At 34.9% G+C, this 23553-nt stretch overlaps 1 protein-coding gene across 1 annotated transcript in view; it reads left to right on the forward strand.

The window, feature by feature from the left end:
- LOC136031810 (uncharacterized) overlaps positions 1–23553 on the forward strand; it is a 67456-nt gene that overhangs the window by 14026 nt on the left and 29877 nt on the right. The window contains exons 3-4 of the mRNA XM_065711626.1: positions 16257–16348; positions 23145–23426. Coding sequence (XP_065567698.1) covers positions 16257–16348; positions 23145–23426 — 374 coding nt within the window. The remainder of the gene's footprint in view (positions 1–16256; positions 16349–23144; positions 23427–23553) is intronic.

Genomic DNA, 23553 nt, shown 5'->3' on the forward strand with positions numbered 1-23553 from the left:
CTGTTTTCCTAAATTAGTGATATATATATATATATATATATATATATATATATATATATATATATATATATATATATATATATATATATATATATATATATATATATATATATATGTATATATATATATATATATATCGCTGTTAAACGTATTAGCAGCGTTGCCTTGGCAAATAAATATGTGATGACAATATGATGTAAACTTGAAATTCAAGTGCAGTCGCTACGCGAAGATTTTCACGTTCTTCTTTTTCTTTTAAGCCAAATTTTCGTCTGTGATGATGCACAGTGTAAGAAGGAGTGCAATTTCAGAATTGTCTGGAGCGAGGGGCCAAGGACTTTATTGTGGCCTGAAATTGTCCTGTTCCTGTTAAGACAAGGGCTTTCCTGCTATTCATAGAAACACAAAGAGAACCATTTGGATCTCGTCCTCTTCTAATGGGCCTTAACAAATTGAAAGATTTTTTTTTTGTCCCAGCCTTGGTTGGCCTTGAGCCATCAGAATGAAACTGTCATCGAGAAATCATGAATTGCGGTTCTCGAACTGAAGAATCAGAAGCGGAATTGACAAAACGTCTTCTAGTATATGGGTTTGGAAAGGATTCCCATTCGAAGGGGTTCTAAACATTGTTTGGGGGAGGAAACTCTGAGTAAGCAACAGTTATTTGGATAGGCATCACCTGATAAAAAAAATAACAATCCTTGAAATTATTCATTAGAACATATACGTCATACCCTCGAAAATTAATACTTAAAAAAGGAAATGCAGAAAACTCGACTTGCATGGAAGACACGATTATGACCCTTTAACGTCTTGGGTCTCTATTACTGTATACTGTCTGGAATCGGCTTTTTTGGCGGGGAACGGACTCTAGTTCAAATCATCGGGTGGCAATGAGGTCCTGAGTAAAGGAAAATGTCCATTTCAAGGATTGAACCCCTTGTCAATCTAGGAAAATGAGGCAAATTACCACCCTAGTTACTTTAGGCACCTAGACGGAAAACCTAGTGAAGAAAATTGCCATCTGACACTGACTCACGAATGGTAGCTATTATTTCGGTTCGTCTTAAAGGCAAAAGTTTATTTCGGAAAGAAATTTATGGTGACTTCAAAAAGAGCCTGAAGAGCCAGATCAAAACAAAACTCAAATAAAATTCTCAAATTTGGAAAGCCTTATTTTCCGCGGGCGAATTGTACCATTGGATTGTAGCATTGTACCATTGGAATGAGAATCTTGTACCATTGGAATGAGCATGGTCGAAAACCATGTATAGGGAAATTACAGTCCCCCTCCTTGAACAACAAGGAAAATCACTTTTTTTGCATGGGTAGCACTGATCTGTCTTCTGTTTTTTTTTGTTTTTTTTTTGTTTTTTTTAGCAGAGCTAAGGGGTGACCAGAACATCGTAGAGAGATGTGCAATAGCTCATTCGAACGGAAATTAATTTGCTAGTGCCCTTTGTAAGTTACCAAAAAGATTGGAGGGCAAATAGCCCCCTTCCCTCCCTACAGGCCCTCTACAGGTCATCCAATCAAAATTTTGAAATAGTCATTTTGTTTAATATAGTTAAAAGGTCCGATATCTATGGTTTTTATGATGGGCCCTCCATAGTCTCTTGGGAAAGGGCTCTGCGCTGTATTGGTATCGGACGTATCGATATCACGGGTATCGGTATGACCGTATTGTTATTGGGTGTATTGGTATTGGGCAGGTATCAGGATCGGGCATATCAATACTGGGTTTTTTTTTTCGATCATGGTTCCAATATTTCCAACGTTTTCTATGGTTTCCCGATATTTGACTACAAATTTATCCAAGACGTCATAAGAAATGAAGGCACTGGTCTCTTGAGTCAAAGGAGAAAAAAAAAATCTGATATGGAATCTTGGATACAGTTTATCACAGTTTATGCCTAGGCTATAAACATAAGGACGAGATCTAACATAATTGTATTTGGTGAAAATAGTATTTGTTCCTTGAAGAAGTTGAAACTTTTGAAGGTAGGCACATATTTATACTTTTAACAGTAATATAGGATCAAAGATGCACAGAAAATAAGCTAAAATGCGCAATAACCCGATTATATAGAGGAGGAGGAGTGGAGATTGGGACATTAAAATACTTTCTCGGCGTTAAGGGTTTAAATTGAATTTGCGCGAAAAGCAATTATTATATTCGGAAAAAGATAAAAAAGATAGGCATCGAGTGGTATGTTCACTTTAATCGTAGGTCATTTAGGTGAATTATTCAATATTTATCAATTGGAATATTTAAAAAATCCAAGATTTAACAGGAGAAAAAGACAATCAAAAGTTTTCAGGTGGGGCGGAGGGGGGGTCCAAGGGTCTTATTCCCTTGTCGATTATTCAAATTTTATTTTTAATATTACTCCAGGCCTACTTTCTTAGAGATAAAATTGGCACCTGTGTACTATACCGACCACACTGTTGCTCTTGATCAGTTTAACACCGGTGTCTCTGTGCTCACTAGGAGATAATTGGCTTAGCCTGAGTAAAACCACTAAGATAAATGACTATGCAGGTACATTTCAATTAAATATTGGATATATAGATATTAGGTAATCCTAATATTGACTTTAGTGTCATTTTTCATTATTATAACATAAAAAAATCTACGAATTTCGAGCTAAGAAAAAAAAATCCAACCAGGCTTCCATCTGGGACCCTTATTTATCGATGGCAGGCACTTACCCCCCCCCCTGGCGGTTAACCCCCTATATGGGTTAACCCCATACTATATGGTTAACCCCATATATAACTATATGGGAAATATCCCCCGAAAAATACCCCCCCCCCCGGTAAAATACCCACACGGATAGTGCCCCCCGAAAAACACCCCCTCCCCCGAGGAAAACATCCCCCTGCTGAAAATACCCCTTGGAAATACCCCATCCCCTTGCAAAATACCCCCCGGAAAATACCCCGCCCGCAGGCTTTCCGAATTTGAGTTTTGTTTTTTGAATCTCCGTAGGGGGAAGGAATTTTAGAACTTGTTTACGCTGTGTAAAACTCAAGAACAAACCGGTTTTTTCGTTACTTTAGAAACAAATTTGGGCTATTGATTTGCACATTAAGGGGGGGGGGTAACATATAGTGGGTCTGGATGCAACATGTGTTAGGTAGAATTATTCTGCATTTTATGAAGAAAAAATTGTTTTCTGACTTCAAACTGTCCAAGTAATTCCCCCCCCCTTATGTGCAATTATATAGCCCAAAATATATATCATGGCTGCAGCGGCAGTTGTAACCTAGTAAAGAGCGAACAACAGCCCATAGTAGCCAAAAGTTAAAAAATACGTTTAGAAAAAAACTGTAGTGAAAAACCTAGTGAAAACCTAGTGAAGAAAATTTTCATCTGACACTGATTTAAGATTTTTACTGTTTATAATTTACTGTTACTGTATTTTACTGTTACAAGATATTTTACTGTTTCTGTGTATAAAAGTTTTTTACTGTTTTAAGAAGTAGAGTTAAGAGAAAGAGTCAAACTTTAGCGTAAAGAGCGGGGCATTGAAGAGGAAAAGCCCCTTTCATATACGGAGTAATTTCTGTCCGTTTTAAGTTTTAGTGTCGCTCCTTACTTTCATTTAAAAAAACTTGTTTTTTTATTTAATTTTGAATAAGGTCAAATAACTAAGCTTTTGGTGACGACATAACTATATGTTCCTTTATGTTCCTATATTAGGTATATAAATATAACTAAGTATGATGAAAATATAACACTTTAGAGACAAATTTGGGCTATATATTTAACATTAGGGGGCATGGGGGTAAAGTATAGCGAGTCTGCATGGAAAATATTTTATATACAATTATTCTGCTTATAATGAAGCAAGAATTTTTTTCTAACTTCACACTGTCCAAATACTTTACTTCCCCTCTAATGTACAAATTGTCACTTGCTGTTGTCTTGTTTCACGCTAAACTGAAAGAAATTAACGAAAGAAACCGGTTTCACAGTGCGTCAACGGATGAAGAACTTGAGTGTTGGCAGTATAATGCATATGTACTGTTACACAATTATGATCCTATAAAAACCAATAGATGGTAATTCGATGATCAGCCGCCGTAGTCTCAGTTAATAGCGTGTTAAACCTAGAATCAGAATGACAAAGGATCAAATCCTGAATCGGGTATTTTTTTTTTTTCCTATTATGGTTTTGTTCCTTATATATTTTTCTGCCAATTGTGAAATGTTCCATACGCTATTTTTGGAACAAAATACGCCCTGCACCCCAACCCCTTCCCACATAGGGGCTGGAGAAGTGTAGGCATATCATTCTGGAACCACTCAAAGTTGTCAAACAGCTCGTGGTAACGAACTGTAGTAAGGAGCGACCTTGCTCAATAGTAACCAAAACTCTAAAAAACGGAATTTTTATGCTGATTTTATATACAAGTCTCATCAAATTTAGTCGTACCTATCAAAAGTTAAGAGCCTGAGAAAATTTGCCTCATTTTGGAAAATAGGGGGACATCCCCTAAACGTCACAGTATCTTAACGAAAATCACACCATCACATTAAGCGTATCAGAGAAGCATACTGTAGAAGTTTCAAGCTCCTACCTAGAAAAATGTGGAATTTTGTATTTTTTGCCAGAAGACCGATCACGGCAGCGTGTTTATTTTTTTTTTTTTTTTTTTTGTTTCCCCAGGGGTAATCGTATCGACTCAGTGCTCCTAAAATGTTTAGAAAGGGCTCATTCTAACGGAAATTAAAAGTTCGTAAGTTCATATAATAGTTTAGAAACAAATTCGGGTTATATATTTCCACATTAGGGGGGGGGGATAAAGCATAGCATGTAATAAATACGTAACCTATACAAACCTATTCTATTCTAACCTCACCTAACCAGAATACCAACCAAATAATTGATTAAAATATAGCTACAGTGTATTCTCCCATCGAGCCGAAGCTAATTGTCTTGTATAAAGCCCATGAAAACCGGTTATTGTCTCATGTTCGCATTACAATTTCTTTCGTATGTTCCGAACAGACTTAAGCCAAACAGAAATTATTCCGTATATGAAGGGTCTACTCCCCCCCCCCGACAAAATTAAAAAGGCCATTGTAGTGTTGCTTCTACATTAAATTTAAATCAAAAACGGGCAAGGATTAATTTGAAGAAACAAAGTTTTTTTAGGGAAGTAAAGAGCGAATTTGAAACTGAAAACGGACAAAAATACTGCTTCACAGTCTATCTAACATATATCAATGAAACTAGTACAAATAAACCAACTAATTATATTTCTCTATGTTTGCTGGATTATAGAAAACTAGCGTTTTACTGAAAACACAATGCAATATTGGATTTTTGGTACAGTAAATTCAGACCGATTAAGGACACTTTTTATAGTATAAAAATAAAGCATTTTAGGATTGCTGCTTAGTTTTTCTTTTCGTTTAATTTGATAACATTTCTGCACAATGATTCAGTCCAATGATTGGCTCTCGTTTTGGTCTGGAAAAGGACGTGTCATGATTAGTTTGTAGACAAGATCGATGTGAAATCATCTTGGTGATTTCAACGTATGACTGTAGACTAGCTTTAAAATTTTATTATACCGTGAAATTCTCTGTTGTTTAGAGAGAAAATACGGGATTTTCAGTGTTCATATTATGGCTTATTTAATCTTCATTTTGGGTAATACTAAAGCGCATTTCCTACAATTTAAGATTGTTTATTACTCACTAATGGTATTATACCTGGTGAGATCAAAATGCTACCTGATAAATCAATCCAATATTTCTGTATGCTGTTAAATGACTTTGTGGTTATTAAAAAAGTACTTATTTTTATGCTTATGTTTTTAAGATAATTTTGATTGTATGCTGAAAGTTGCTGATATGACAGCTGGTGTAAGACTATGAAAAGTTCTATAGATTAGTTTGTTGTTGTCAGGCTACGTACTCATTTTAACTAGTAAATCCACATTCTGGTTTTTTATACTTAGTTTTTGTGTTTTCAGTAAAGCGCTAGCTCTCTATAATCATACAAACATAGGGAAATATAATTAGTTGGTTGTTGGTACTAGTCTTATTGATATATGTTAGACTGTGAAGCAGTAATTTTTGTTCGTTTTAAGTTTCAACTTCGCTCTTTAGTTCCCTAAAAAAAAACTTCGTTTTTTAAGATTAATTATATCAATAGAGGGAATTTGACACTTGTCATAAGGGAACTGCGAAAGTACTCGATTTCTTTGTGGGCGTGTTAATTTGGATTCCGATACTTGCTCTATGGCATGTTTTTGCGGTGATGTGGCACGCCTGGTCTCTTCTATTTTCGTTGGTTCGGTTTACTTTCTATTTTCTAAAAGGATTCTGTGAGGCGGCGACTAACGAGCATAGTGAAATTAATAGGAATTGTATTTGTATTTGGAAAGTTTTAGGTAAGCTTTACTATTATTTCATAGCTAACATTAGTATAAATCTGTCATTTCTCTGAATCACCTTCTTCAGTTATTCCCTGTCAAAATTATTTAGTGCATGCAAAGCCAAGTAGCCTACTGTGACTTGTGGTAGCATTAAGAGGGTTACAAAACATATTTAACGTTTTAAATTTGTGGGATGAGTGAAATAAAGGCAAGTTTTCCATAAAAAATTCTATTCTGTGTAGTAGAACATATCAGGCCCGAAAGAAAAATTTATTAGAGTGGGCGAATAATAATAATAATAATAATAATAATAATAATAATAATAATAATAATAATAATAATAATAATAATAATAATAATAATAATAAAAATGATAATCTGAATAAGAGGTGCCCAGAAAATTTGAAAATTTACTGTTTTTACTGTTTTAAGAAGTAGAGTTAAGAGAAAGAGTCAAACTTTATCGTAAAGAGCGGGGCGTTGAGGAGGAAAAGCCCCTTTCATATATGGAGTAATTTCTGTTCGTTTTACGTTTTAATGTCGCTCCTTACTTTCATTTAAAAAAAAAACTTTATTTTTTATATATAATACTAATAATACTAGCCATGTAAGTGAAGCCATCCACTTGATTGAATTTCTCGTTCCCAACATCACATCTTCATCTTTATATATTCCCAGTATAAGCGACTTAGTCTTCTTAACATTAATTTTCAAACCCAGTCTTGCGCCCTGAATCCTCAAAACTTAAAAAAAAAAAATCATTAACTGTGCTAATATTTTCATTTAAGACTCTCAAATCATCACGATATGGTAGGTCTAAGAGAGTTTTAACTTCCCATTTAATTCCATGCTCCCCCATAGCCTTTGCGTTGTTCCTTAGGTCAAAGTTTGTCAAAATGATCCATACAAAATGGGAACATAATGAAACCCTGCTTAGCTCATGATTCCATACGAAGTCAGCTGCTAACCTCATTTACCGCTGCAAACCTGCGTTAACCGTGGAATATTGTTCTATACATATCACTAATCACTTTAATTTATTTATCTGGTATACCATAAAAGGATAGGACATTTACTAAAGCTCTTCTATGTACTGAATTAAACGTTTGCTTATAAGTTTATAGGACTGAGGACTAAAGGGGTCTGATGACTCAAGCACTTTTTCATTATAAATCTGACAGTGACGATTTGGTCGATGCACCCTCTCCCTTTCCTAAAACCACACCGTACTCTTAAAACTGCGTCTACATCTTCTCTGTGTCTAAAAAGTATCATCATACTAAGTACTTTGATTTTTACAGAAATGAAGTTAATGCCTCTATAATTACTACATTCCCTCTAATTACCTTTCTTATGAAGGGGCTTCATTAAAATGAAAAATTGAAAAAAAGTGCTTGACCCCTTCACACCTACATTTTCGGGAATTGGTGCTTTTGAGTGTCGCTTGGAAGGTGGCGAACACAGAAACTTTGAACATGGCGGGGCAAATGAGAAATGATCGCTAGTGTTTTGGTCTCAGGCAGAAAACGGTGTGACAAACTCACACTAGTATAGTATGACTAATCTGAACCATGGTTTCAAGAAAAATTGTAAAAGCAGGGAGTCTTATATAAAATATTTATAATTCACCAATTTACAAAGTCCAGTATAATAATTCTATCAAACAGTTCGTGGTAACGAACTGTAGTAAGGAGCGATCCGGCTCAATAGTAACCAAAACTCTAAAAAATTGAATTTTGATATCAATAGCTACATCAAAAGAATCGCATTTTAATGCTGATTTTAAATATATAAGTTTCATCAAGTTTAGTCTTACCCATCAAAAGTTACGAGCCTGGGAAAATTTGCCTTATTTAGGAAAATAGGGGGAAACACCCCCTAAAAGTCGTAGGATCTTAACGAAAATGACACCATCAGATTCAGCGTATCAGAGAACCCTACTGTAGAAGTTTCAAGCTCCTATCTACAAAAATGTGGAATTTTGCATTTTTTGCCAGAAGACAAATCACGGGTGCGTGTTTATTTGTTTTTTTTTTTTTTTTTTTTTTTTTTTTTTTTTTTTTTTTTCCCAGGGGTCATCGTATCGACCAAGTGGTCCTAGAATGTCGCAAGAGAGCTCATTCTAACGGGAATGAAAAGTTCTAGTGCCCTTTTTAAGGGACCAAAAAAATCGGAAGGCACCTAGGCCCCCACCCACGCTCATTTTTTTCCCAAAGTCAACGGATCAAAATTTTGAGATAGCCATTTTGTTCAGCACAGTCAAAAATCATAATAACTTTGTATTTGGGGGTGACTTACTCCCCCACAGTTCCTAGGGGAGGGGCTGCAAGTCACAAACTTCAACCAGTTTTTACATATAATAATGGTTATTGGGAAGTGTACAAACGTTTTCAGGGGGATTTTTTTGGTTTTGGGGGTAGGCTTGAGGGAGGGGGCTATATGGGAGGATCTTTCCTTGGAGAAATGTGCCATGGGGGAAAAATTCAATGAAAAGGGCGCAGGACGAATCTGGTCACGTTAGAAAAAACGTCAAATTCAGAGCTTAATATACAATGCTGGGTGTTCGGAGCCTCTCTATTATGGAGTATAATTTGAAAATAACACAACTATACGAGCGATAAAACATATATACCACAACCATAACTCAACTAACGAAAGAACTGCTAAGAGATAACACAACTATAAAGCGAAAACAGGTGAAAACTAACGGGAAAATAAACGAACTAAGAGGTGGAAGGGGCCCAGAGAAAAAATATAATCATTTTTCAATTTTGAGCCTAACTTCCGCAAAGGATTAATAATGTCAGAAGCCCCGAAATACCGAATTATTTTCTTTTCAAACAGTTCGTGGTAAAGAACTGTAGTAAGGGGCAACCCGGCTCAATAGTAAACGGAACTCTAAAAAACGGAATTTTGATGCTAAAAGATACATCAAAAGAATCGAATTTTCACGCTGATTCTAAATATATAAGTTCCAATTAATTTAGTCTTTGTCATCAAAAGTTACGCGCCTGAGAAAATTTGCCCTATTTTGGAAAAAAGGGGGAAACATCCCCTAAAAGTCATAGAATCTTAACGAAAATCACACTATCGCATTCGGCATATCAGAGAACTCTATAGCAAAAATTTCAAGCTCCTATCTAAAAAAATGTGGAATTTCATATTTTTTGCCAGAAGACAAATCACGGGTGTGTGTTTATTTGTTTGTTTGTTGTTGTTTTTTTCTTTTCCCCAGGGGTCATCATATCGACCAGGTGGTCTTAGAGTGTCGCAAGAGGGCTCATTCTTACGTAAATGAAAAGTTCTAGTGCCCTTTTCAGTGATAAAAAAATTGGAGGGCAAATAGGCCCCCTCCCACGCTAATTTTTTTCCAAAAGTCAACAGATTAAAATTTTAAGATAGCCATTTTGTTCCGCATAGTCGAAAACCATAATAACTATGTCTTTGGGAATGACTTAGCCTACTCCCCCACAATTCCTGGGGGAGGGGCTGCAAGTTACAAACTTTGACCAGTGTTTACATATAGTAATGGTTATTGGGAAGTGTACAGACGTTTTAGCCAAAAAAAAAATTAATATACTAATTTCATTTCAATAATTTATGTGCGGAGAGCCAAAATCAAACATGCATTAATTCAAAAACGTTCAGAAATTAAATAAAAAAAACTAGTTTTTTTAACTGAAAGTAAGGAGCGACATTAAAACTTAAAACGAACAGAAATTACTCCGTATATGAAATGGGTTGTCCCCTCCGCAGTCCCTCGCTCTTTACGCTAAAGTTTGACTCTTTGCCACAATTCTACTTTTTAAAACAATTAAAAACTTTAGCGTAAAGAGCGAGGGACTGCGGAGGGGACAACCCATTTCATATACGGAGTAATTTCTGTTCGTTTTAAGTTTTAATGTCGCTCCTTACTTTCAGTTAAAAAAAACTAGTTTTTTTTATTTAATAACTTTAAAGAGCAATGAGAGAAACGTCACTAATCAAAGAAGTAAAGCAACTCCAAAATAAAAGCTACGAAAAGTATCACAGTTATGCAGAAATGCCTACTCTTAAGTCCAAAATTTAGACACAAGCCCTCAAAAAAAAGTTTTGAGTAATGACACACCTATATCTCTAAGGCTAGGAAGAAACTGATGGGTTTCATCATGAGCTGAATCGGAGCAAATAAAAAAAGAAACTTCTACAAATGTCTCAGACTTAAGTAATCGATATAGGTAGGCCCATAGCTAATAGATAATGCACCTAACTTAAAAAGCACACAACGCGTAAATAATGAGCCTGATTTTGGCTGCCGAGCAATGTTTGTTTGAGAATTCCAACTATACAAATTTCAGCCGTTTTTCATATATTTGCATTAATCTCAACCCTTCAGCGAATCTCTTAAGTAATTAGATGAAAAAAAACAAGTTTTTTAACTGGAAGTAAGGAGCGACATTAAAACTTAAAACGAACAGAAATTACTCCGTATACTAAAGGGGCTTTCCCCTCTTCAACACCCTGCTCTTTCCGCTTAAGTTTGACTCTTTCTCTCAACCTTACTTTTAAAACAGTATAAAACTTTAGCGTAAAGAGCGGGGTGCTGAGGAGGGAAAAGCCCGGTTACTAATGAGCCGGGTCGCTCCTTACTACAGTTCGTTACCACGAGCTGTCTGATGATATGTAACATTATTCACCTGTGAAGCTCCCTCTTTTCTTCCTCTGGAACTTAGTTGATTCATATTAAAATCTTGGCTTAGTAAATTGGTTCGGACGCATTTTTCTAATATTTCTTTATCGCAAGCAAAGAAAAGAAGGGGAAATTGAAATTCTAATAAATCAATAAATTAAGACCCTTCAATCGTTCATTTAAGCCGGTTTTTATATCTGAAACACTGTTATGTTTTTTGAAATGAAGTTAATTTTTATGGCAGCAAATTAGAGTGGAATTTATGTTCGTTTAGATAAACTCATTATTGAAACGCTGAACCGTAAAGCTGTTAAGATAGGATTTTATGAGTTCCTTTTTTCTATTTGACTAACTTCATGTTGACTAGAATTTTTTTTTTTTTTTTAGTTTGTTTTAATAAAAGTACCTGCGTTGAACTATTTTACTAGCGACATTTGCAAAAAGTTTTTTTTAATTGAGACTTTAGCAATTTTTAAGAAACTAAGTATGAAACAGTAGTGTGAGCTAGAGGGGCTAGGGGCAAAATTTTTCCTTAAAACAGCATCTGTTGGGTGCTATTTGGAGAATATTTACGATAACGTGAATAATGCACCTGTTTACGTTGTTAAGGGAGGGAACAAAATCTGACTTTGCCCCAGGGACCTAAAAATCTAACTACACCTAAGTCTAAACAAGCAAGGGAGTAAATTTGTTTTAATTCTTGGTGTTACAAAGGGATTTCGACACAGATTTAGAGTTGCGCCTGCAGTTCCTTAACTATTAAAGCGAAGTCCTTAGAAATTACCAAAAAATTGCTGAAATGTCGAAAAGGAAATTCCACAGTCAACTTCTACTTAGAATTAATTACTATAATTATGAGGTCTTCTTAATTCATCTCCAAATTACAATTACAAAAATCATTTCTAAATAAATTAAGGGAAGACTGATTTTAATTAGAATTTCTACTATAAAATATTTTCTATTTGGCATTTTTGCGCTTTCATTTGATAAATAAAAGGCCTGTTAATTACAACAAAAAATCTGCACAAATCTGGCCTCAATTTTTTCTGCAGAAATCCCGTTAAATTTGCAGAACTTTCCACAAGGATTATCCCTTGCTTTCATCATTAAGTCGGTGCTGCACTAAAATCTAATAAGAAAATGTCCTATTGGTGCTCCTAAAGTTCTAATAATGCTTGATTCAGACTAGGGTCGTGGGCATAATGGTCCAAATATAGGCCTATCCATTAACAATAAGATTTATCCAATTGGCTACTTTCAGCTAATTGAGCTAGAAAACTTTAAGTATGTTCTTAAATTCTCATACATTGTTTTTTCTCAAGACATCTAAGAATTGAGGATGAAGCTCTATAGTAGTAGTAGAAGTAGAACAATTTTACTAGAAATAAACATTTCTTAGTCAATAGCACAACATAAGCGAAGCTTGTGGGGCTGTGCTAAATTCAAGGAAAATAAAGAGAGAATATGGAGAATGAGGGAATATCCAGAATGAGACCTTATACCAAAAACAACAACAATAGAAAACAAAAACATAAACAATACATTACCTTGTGAGACCCCAAGACAACAAAAATAACAAACAAAAAAAATACATAAATATACAAATGAATAACCTATGTAAAATTTATTTTACTTAATCTGTTTCAAAAGTATACCTACCGAGCAGCTCCACACGCAAATTAGACTTAAACTGGCCAAAGCTACCTATTTCCTTGATATACTTGGCTATACTTGCCCGAAGAAAAAAATAAGTAAATAAAAATAATTTCTAATGGATTGAACTTTGTTGCGGACTCCAAGTAGCTCCATAGTGAATCCTCCCAAAATACTAGTAATGCTTAACTAAAACCAGTGTGTATGTGTTGGGTCGAGTCATTTTGAGCGAAGGGATCATCAGTGAAAATGAAATGAACCATTGTCTCACTATTATGTTCGTTCATAGACTCTCAGAGCAAAGATATAATGTTGCTTCAGGTTTCTTGACAATATAGGTCGACACGTACGTTTTCATAAAGTGCCAGAAATCTATTGGAAGCTTGTGATTCCAAAATAGGCTCTACTACCCGAAAGATGTACTAGCGGTATTGTCTACCCAATAAGGTGAAGAATACGACTACTTGTCAGGAGCAATAAGACTAGTTTGCCATAAAAGCTAGGCGTTAATATAGTTTCAGTGAGTTTTTTTTTCATGTTCTCTGCTAAGGTTAATCACTCTATAGTTTAGAATAAAACTGCTCACAGCTTGCATGTTGCCTGCTGGTTTGTAATTGATTTCGCAACCTGGAGAAGCTTCTAATAGTTTGAAGCCTTTGTGTGGTGTAAAATAATGGACTGTAAGATATATCTAGTATGGCTAAATAAAAACTGCCATATAATTTTTCACGGCTTTAGGTTGGATATATAGTGCCTTCTTTGGACGTGCGTGAACTACTAACGCTATAGCACTGCCGTAGGTTAAAATGACTTCTGTTGGAACTTTTCCGATGACGGGCTATCAGAACTTTTTTTTTTAGATTGTACGTCCGTTAACTCACCACAATTAACGTTCTAGTTCTGGAAATAGTTAATAAATTTGGCATAAACACAAAAAAAAAACACCGGTACTTTTGTCTTATAGCCACCACACTCAAGGTCTTGGATCGCGAAGATGAGACAATAACAAGTTTTCATGGTTAATTAACCAAACTTCACTTCTCGACAGAACTTGAGTGTGGTGGCTATAAGACACAAGTACCAAAACAACTAGACGTACCAAAGAAAAAACTTAAAAGAAGTAAAAAAAAAACTCAATGCAGAATTAATTCTGCTTCGAGTTTTTATTTGTTAAATTTAGTTAAGCTATTTAATTAATAAATAGACATGCTCCCCTTCCCAAAAAACACCTAACTTACCTGAGGATTTTTAATTTGAAAGGTTTTAAAAACGAACTGAATGCAGGACTAGCCTAACCTATCCTATCGTATTCATTACCCTAGAATGGAATAGTTTTTGTTGGTAGTGAATAAACAAAACTAAATAAAAAAAAAATAGTACTAGTATGTTAACGGAAAAGTTCCAAAGTCTTCTTCCCATAGTGATTAACTAGATACTTCTGACAACTCAGTACTGCATTTAGCTATTCTAATTTCTAACAACTAGTTGTTATACAGTATTTGTCAGAAGTTGTCAACGATAGTTGTTAGAATAACTATGCGGCTGTAATATAACAATAGTTGTTAGAAGTTGTTAAATGTAGTGTATACAATACTTCTAATAACTCAGTGCAGCATTAACTGACTAACAGTGTAGCATTTGTAAAACAAAGCTGTTTACGTTCCAACCCCCCTAAAACCAACGTTTTACTCCTTATTCCCTCCCATAGAGATCCTACTCCGTTTCAATATTCTATTACAATTTCTTCCCTTGTTACGGTGTTCCCACCTGTCTTGTTTTTCGTTTGGTCAGAGTTCAATTGGCAATATTTACTAAAAAAACAACAACTATGTTTTCCCCTACTAGAGAGCAGAAGCCTTACAGTCCAGTTTTCAAAGAATGCAGTTATTGTACTCTTCCCTAATGTCTTGGTTTGTGAATTTGACAAGGCCGCTAATTTTTCTTTATTCAAAATTCAATATTTATCATCCATGCAACTTAATAGCTTGCAACGCTAGTAGTTTTGATCCTTTCAAGCTCACGATACACAATAAGCCTAGATCAGTGGCTCCCAACCGATTTTGGGCCATGCCCAACCAAGCAGTTTATTTAATCCTGATGCCCCCCCAATGATGTATAAAATTTTTTATTAAATATTTTACATGCATTTACCTGAAGAAAGCTTAAAAAACCATTAACTTAGTATTTTTTGGGGTCGCCCTCTAAGCATATTTTATATGAAAATTATTGTCTGCATAATTTTTTTTTACAATGCATAACGTTATTGCAAAACTACCGTGTGTCTTTTTGCTCTTTAAATACATATGAATGTGACGTCATTCACATTTTTTTCAAAATTAAGGCTTCAAAGTACAGTCACCCAAAAGGTGCACCACCTGAAAAATTGCCGTGTCCCGCCAGTGAGGCCTGCACCCCAAGTTGGAAATCACGGGCCTAGATAGTGGAGAAATAAAAATTTGCTTGGTAAAAAAGGAAAAAAAATATCGAAATAGAAAAGAAGCTTAAAAATGTGAAAGTCTTTAAATGTCAGGTCAGGTTTAAATGTCATATTTTATACTAATGAAAAATATTGTCTGAATACAACACCTTTTATACAATGCATAACGTGATTGCAATCTCTTTAAATACATTTGTATGTGGCGCCATTCACATGATTTTTTTTTTCAAAATTAAGGCTCTAAAGCAGGAGTGGCCAACTTGCGGGCCACATGCGGCCCACTGTAAACATTATTGCGGCCTTCGAGATTCATCACACTTTTATATTCTGCGCCCTCATGATGCGCGCACATCTTGGAACATCAATGATTTGATGTTTCACTCTTAACAATGTTGTTTTTAGATGTATATAGCCCAAGTATTATATTATTATGTTGTATAGCCCAAGTATTATCGATGCATCATCTCATGCAATTCGAGTTATAAAAACAGTGAACTACATTCGATCACATGCACTTGCGCATCGACAATTTAAGGATTTTCTGAAAGAATTAGATTCTGAATACGGTGACGTTGTGTACTTCAGTCGAGTCAAATAGTTAAGTCATGGAAGATGTTTAAAGCCATTTTATCAGTTACCAGAAGAAATTCTCAATAATACTATCAGTATCTTGCATTATGTTGCTGTTGCACACAGAAAATTGCTGTAAAAATTGCTTCGTCGCCCGATTAAAGTTGAATTTTTTCAACTCTGCGAAGTTGCTCAACGGAGCAACTAAAATTGCTCAAACTGGGAACTAAATTGCGGTGATGGGCGATTTTTGCTCCTGTGTGAACCCAGAGTTACGCCATCGCCGCAATATAGTTGCCAGTTTGAGCAATTTTAGTTGCTGGCCAGCGTGGTCGTGATGCATTTCCAAAGTGGCCCGCAAGATAATTTGGGTTGGCCACCCCTGCTCTAGGGTAGAGTCAGTTGAAGGTTGAACGTCCTGTGCTTTATCCCACAAAAAATATTGTCATGCCCCATCGGTGGGCCATGTGCCCCACGTTGGGAATCATGGGTCTAGAGGGAAAGATCTAATCGATTATTTGTTTTTTTTAGAATAGACGCTAGAAAGGCCGGAGAATCCGATACAAAGAAACTAGAACAAGTGAATATGGATATGGAAACGATCCCACCATCTGGAAATCCCAGTAAGTTTTCATTATGAGTCATTTACTATTTTTTAATTTGGACTAACAGCTGCATCCGTGCGAATGTTTCAATAAGACTGTCGAGAGCTGTGGCGTAAATTCACAGAGATGAGGGGGGCGGCAAAAATGTTATTTTTCAAAATCTAGGGGAGGGGCAATTTTGTGTTCCATTCATTTTATTCAATGAAAGTACAAAAAAGTCATTTTTCAATGGAAACACCTAAAAGATATTTTCAAAATATATGGGGGAGGCAAAAAAATCCAGTAGGTAGAGACTCTCCTGCTCTCCCTCTCAATTGACATTACTTGCCAAGTGCAATAGTGAGTTCTGATTGCTGTTATAGTGATTATAGTGATATAGTGTTAATATAGCGTATAGTATAGTGTATAAGTGTTATGCTGTTATAGTGTTGATATAGTGATTGCTGGTAAACCAAATTAAGAAATCATAGCAAAGAAGCTTAATAATGCAAAAAATTACAACGTGAATTATGAAAAGCGATGTAATACTTCTAAAACATGTTTTGCCTATCCTTTATGTCATTTTATTTATTAGCATTGTCTGAACGACCTACTTCCAGATGGTTTTAGAAGTCCACTAAATTTTCTTTTTTCAAATAACATTTAGCTGTCGGGTCACACTTGTTTATTACAATTGATAAGTATACAAATTTACTATTTTATCAAACTTAAATAGCTTGTCACATAAGCCATCCAACGTAGCGTCGCCAGTTTTATTTTAAAAAAAAGAAAGGACAAAAGAATCATATTATTTACACAACAGTTGGAAATTCACGCAAATAGGAGATGAAATATAACCATTCTCAAAAGAGGAGGCAATTTCGATTTCCATTTCTTTGATGAAGAGTTGTACCCAAATTATTTTTAAGGAATTATTATAAATTTTATTTTTAAAATGTGCTAAAAGCGTCCCAGAAAATAATCTCTCTTTAATGATCTGTAAAATAACATAAATTGCTGTGAAAAAAAAGTCAAAAATCGATTTGACCATTTTTTCCCACCAGAATCAAATAGTAAAATTAAATTGGGGATAGACCAAAAAGAAAAAAAACGAGCAAAAGAGAAACATCCAGAAAGAGATAACTGTCTACTTTAATTGTGTTACAGCTATAAAAATGTTTTTAAATGAAGGCGTACCCGCACGTGGTTGTGCAATATCAAGGAAAAACAGTTAAAATAAATTACAGTCCAGCATGTTCATGTCAAACTTCAACTTCTGGCATTTTGCAGTGCCATTAGTATATGTTTTGTTATAACTAAGATGTCTTGAAAAATGTTGAGCTCTTATTTAGATCAATTTATTTCGTCAAACTCAAAGACCTCAAAACTAAAGAGAATCTAATTTTTTAGGTATTTTACTCCCTTGATGATGTATCTTACGATTTTTTTATATTAAGGGAGTGTGCTTTTTCCCCTCCTCCCCGTCTAGGAGTATTCGTGTGTTAAACCTGTCGATTTTGAATTGCATTTGACATTCCTTTGCAAATTTATAGTCCATTACAAAAATTAATTGACAATGCGGTACCATAATTTATCTCTAATGCATTGATTATATTCTCATCATTCTTCAGAACTATTATTAAAAATAAATAATAAAGTCAAAGTAGCTATTTACGCCCCCCGGCCAATGATGCTCATGTGTTAAGACTGTTAATTTAAAACTGCATTTTAAATTCTTGCACAAATTTATGCCCAAACAGTTTCATGAATTGTCCTCTACTCCGAAAAATCGTGACCTAGAAGGGTGTTTTCTACATGTCTTGATAACCCCTCCCCCGAAGGCAGTGGTGGTGCTAGATTTTTCTAGGCTATATGCAATATCAATCTGCTGGACAATGATGACCATTGCTGCAAATCATGGAATCCAATCTGTGTCATTCTTTCAATTTAATCTTATTGTGTAGGTGTCTTTGTGGTCTTAAATGAATGGTTCTTCTGTACAGTATTTACATACTTTACAGAGATGGCAGAGTATCAAACCATCCTTGTATTTTTGGGTTATGGCTTCACTAGAAATTGGGGCCCTGGGGGCACGGGGCCCTATATGGCTACACACGTCACACATGCCCAACATCATCACTACAAACGCGAATATCAGTAACAAGTGTAATTACGAGATACATGAATTATGACAACTATAAGAACCAAATAAAAAAAGTATGTTTCACTTGACAAAATAAAAATAATAAGAGATATAAAACGTAAATAACCAAACAGAACCAAAATAAATTTCTAATGGGTTGATCATTTTCTGCTCTTTCTTCAGAAATATTATTAAAGGAACCAAAATGAAAATTCAGAATAGTCATTTTTGCCTCCCTTTCTCCCATTGACGCTACTGTGTCAAACCTGACCATTTAGAATTGCATCCGGGATTCTTATAATAATTTATACTTTAACATTTTTATAAAAAGTTTATTTTTTAAAAAAAAATTGCACCATAAAAATTACTTCTTTTAATATTTGATCATACGGGCTTATAGATAAATCGTGATGTCTTCATAAGAACCAAATATAGGCTAATAGATAATACTCCGCTTCATAAAAGTAAAATGACCCATATGGCTCGGAAAAAAATTTCGAGTGTTTTGATTATGTTCTGCTAGCTTGTGAAAAATACAAAACAGTTCGTAGTAACGAACTGTAAGTAAGGAGCGACTCGGCTCAATAGTAACCGAAATTTTAAACAACGGAACTTTGATATCAATAGATACATCAAAAGAATCAGCTTATTATGCTGATTCCAAATATATAAAATTCATCAAGTTTTTGTGTTACGCATCAAAAGGTCCGACCATAAGAAAATTTCCCGGATTTCTGAAATAGAAGGAAAACACCCCCTAGAATTAAAGGAATCTTAATGGAAATCACACAATCAGATTTAGCGCACCAGAGAACCCTACTGCAGAAGTTTTAAGCTCCTATCTGCAAAAATGTGGAATTTTGCTATTTCTGCTAGAAGACAGATCACGAATGCGTGTTCATTAGTTTTGTTTTTGTTTTTTCAAACAGTTCGTGGTAGCGAACTGTAGTAAGGAGCGACCCGGCTCAATAGTAACCAAAACTCTAAAAAATTGAATTTTAACATCAATAGCTACATCAAAAGAATCGCATTTTAATGTTGATTTTAAATATATAAGTTTCATCAAGTTTAGTCTTACCCATCAAAAGTTACGAGCCTGAGAAAATTTGCCTTATTTAAGAAAATAGGGAGAAACACCCCCTAAAAGTCATAGAATCTTAACGAAAATCACACCATCAGATTGAGCGTATCAGAGAACCCTACTGTAGAAGTTTCAAGCTCCTATCTACAAAAATATGGAATTTGTATTTTTTGCCAGAAGACGGGTTTTTTCCCGTCTTTGTTTGTTTGTTTGTTTGTTTTTTGTTTTTTTTTTCCCAGGGGTCGTCGTATTGACCAAGTGGTCCTAGAATGTCGCAAGAGGGCTCATTCTAACGGAAATGAAAAGTTCCAGTGCCCTTTTTAAGTGACCAAAAAAATTGGAGGGCATCTAGGCCCCCTCCCACGCTCATTTTTTTCCCAAAGTCAACAGATCAAAATTTTGAGATAGCCATTTTGTTCAGCATAGTCGAAAACTATAATAACTATGTATTTGGGGATAATTTACTCCCCCAAAATCCCTGGGGGAGGGGCTGCAAGTTACAAACTTTGACCAGTGTTTACATATAGTAATGGTTATTGGGAAGTGTACAGACGTTTTCAGGGGGAGTTTATTTTGTTTAGGGGGTGGGGCTGAGGGGAGGGGGCTATGTTGGAGGATCTTTCCTTGGAGGAATCTGTCATGGGGGAAGAAAAATTCAAGGAAAAGGGCGCATGATTTTCTAGCATTACTATAAGAAAACAATGAAAAATAAACATGAAAACTTTTTTTTAAATGAAAGGAAGGAGTAGCATTGAAACTTAAAACGAACAGAGATTATTACGCATATGAGGGGTTCTGAAAATACTTTAGCATAAAGAACGAGGTATTTAGGAGGAGATAAATACCTCGCTCTTTATGCTAAAGTATTTTTAGTAATTTCAACTATTTATTCTACGGCCTTTCTGATTCAGGGGTCATTCTTAAAGAATTGGGACAAAACTTGAGATTTAGTGTAAAGAGCGAGGTATTAACGAGGATACAAACCCCCTTGTATACATAATAAAAATATAAGATTATGAAAGTTTGTTACGTAAGTTACTAATTTATAAGTTACGTATATTTTTTACTAATAAAAACGTTCGTTAAAAATTAAAAGTTCTAGTTGCCTTTTTAAGCAACCGAAAAATTGGAGGGCAACTAGGCCTCCTTCTCCACCCCTTATTTCTCAAAATCGTCTGATTAAAACTAAGAGAAAGCCATTTAGCCAAAAAAAGAATTAATATACAAATTTCATTTTAATTATTTATGTGCGGAGAGCCAAAACCAAACATGCATTAATTCAAAAACGTTCAGAAATTAAATAAAAAAAAACCAATTCTTTTGGCTGAAAGTAAGGAGCGACATTAAAACTTAAAACGAACAGAAATTACTCCGTATATAAAATGGGTTGTCCCCTCCGTAATCCCTCGCTCTTTACGCTAAAGTTTGACTCTTTGCCACAATTCTACTTTTTAAAACAATTAAAAGCTTTAGCGTAAAGAGCAAGGGATTACGAAGGGGACAACCCATTTTATATACGGAGTAATTTTTTCTTCGTTTTAAGTTTTAATGTCGCTCCTTACTTTCAGCCAAAAAAATTAGTTTTTTTTATTTAATTTCTCCAAGGGGTGACTGTATCGAAATAATGGTCCTAGAAGATCCAGAGAGGGTGAATTGGAACAGAAATTAAAAGTTCTAGTGCCCTTTTTAAGTGACCAAAAATATTGGAGGGCAAGTGGGCCCCCTCCCACGCCCATTTTTCCCCAAAATTATTCGACCAAAATTTTGAGATAACTATTTTGTTTGGTATATTTGAAAAATCAAATAACTAGGTCTTTAGGTTTAAAATAACCCCCGCAGTCCGTGAGGAGAGGTCTGTAAGTTATGAAATTTGCCCATTGTTTAAGCATCTTATTTGTTATTGGAAAGTATACAGATATTTTTTTTTTGGGGGGGGGGGGAGAATGTTACACTGGGGTGATTTGACAGAATTACTATACGAAATTTCTTTTTCATTGTCTAGCCAAATTTTTCATATGGAGATGTTCCGGTGGAAGTATCCAGGGGTTTCTTCCGTGTGTTTTGATTTACAGGAAATAATTTTCACGGAATAATCGAGAAACCGGTTAGAAATTAAAGTCTTATTCAAATGAAAGAATGCTAAGGAGAATTTTCCAGGCGGAATTGTCCGCGAGCAATTTTACAAGGAGAAAAATTCTCAGCGAGGACGGAACTGTCTGGAGGCTATTTGACTGGGGGGGGTGCCCTTCACATTGTATGAATTTTCCATGGAGGATTCTTTCGTAAGGGAGAGGGGTATATTTCATAGAGGATAAGCCAGATTTACCGGAATTATTTTTAAAAAACGAACAAAAATTATTCCATAAATGAGGGGTTCCTTCCTCCTCAATACCTTGCGCTGAAGTTTGGCTGTTTGTCCCAATTTTTTAAGATCGTCTACTGAAACACGGGGTCATTTAATTAGAATATGAATTTTTTCTAAAAGTGCTAACAGCTTTAGCGTAAAGAGCAAGGTATTGAAGAGAGGCAACCCTTCATATACGGAAGAAATCTGCCAAAATAAATATACATTTTGTTTTAATTTTTCATGTAGGGTGAACCAAATTTGAACCTGAATTAGTTGAAAAATATACAGAAATTAAATAAAAAAACGAGTTTTTTTAACTGAATGTAAGGAGCGACATTAAAACTTAAAACAGTTTAAAATTATAGCAGGGACATAAAAACGGTGAGCTTATGAGTCTGACCCCCTCCCTCAGAATCCAAGGATATTAAAAAATATATCATAAATATTGCAGGAAAGTGCCGTTTTAGGACTTAAAACTAGTCGATTTCGGTTGTTTAAAATAAATTGCCGAAAATTGCAAGTGAGTCATTAAAAAATATGGCAAAAGCAGCAATCCCGAAATTTGATCTTTGTTTCTTTCGTAATTAAATAAAAAAAACATTTTTCTTTAATTGAAAGTAAGGAGCAATATTAAAACTTAAAACAAACAGAAATTATTCCGTATGTGAAAGAGGCTGTCCCCTCCTCAACACCCCGCTCTTTATGCTAAAGTTTTAAAGCTTAAAGCTAAAGTTAATTGTTTTGAAAGTAGAGTTGTGACAAAGAGTCAAACTTTAGCATAAAGAGTGACGCGTACTATTTTACTACTTTACAAAGATAGAGACAAATGCTATAGCCTAGCCTTTTTTTTTTTTTTTTTTTTTTTTTAACAGCACTTTATTAAGACATTCTACTGTTTGTTGAAAAATAAGGGACTGCATGGGTCTCGTTAAACGACAACTTAGGTCAGGAGAATAGTCACTGTCTTTCTTTTTGCCAGACACTCGAAAATTGCCAGATTTCTTATTATCTTGATCAATATTTTGAAAAATATCGATGCTTAGAAAAATACAGACAGTTAAATAATTCGATGTTGCTTGATATATATATATATATATATATATATATATATATATATATATATATATATATATATATATATATATATATATATATATATATATATATATATATATATATATATATATATATGTTGAACTCTGTGCCAATATAGCCAAATTTTTGCTAAAATTGCATATAAGATTAACAAATTACCCATGCGCAGGATCCTCGAGGTCAATTTTGAGAAGAAGAAATTCAGATAATCTTTGGCCTCCAGGTCGGTCATCCTCAAGAGACAAACCCCGAAATTCAAGCAGAGATCGCGAAATACCCAAGGTACCAAGACCCATCTCAGTTGATAGAGTAGGTCGTAGTTCGTCTAGAGAGAGGCCTATTGGGACTTGTGGTGATGTACAAATTTCATGGCCACCAGAATATAATGCGCTAGTTGGCGCTACCGTTGTAAACATGGGAGCTCTACACAGTTCGCATGCATACACTCAAGGTATCTTGGAAACCAAAATATCACGCCTTGACACTGGATTGACATGAAGTCTGTCTTATGTTTAATGAGTTCGTGACATGCTTGACACATGATTGAATGAACCCTATGATTTCCATCTGTGTGCATG

Source organism: Artemia franciscana, chromosome 10 (genome assembly GCF_032884065.1).
Source record: "Artemia franciscana chromosome 10, ASM3288406v1, whole genome shotgun sequence".
Classification (NCBI taxonomy): Eukaryota; Metazoa; Arthropoda; class Branchiopoda; order Anostraca; family Artemiidae; genus Artemia; species Artemia franciscana.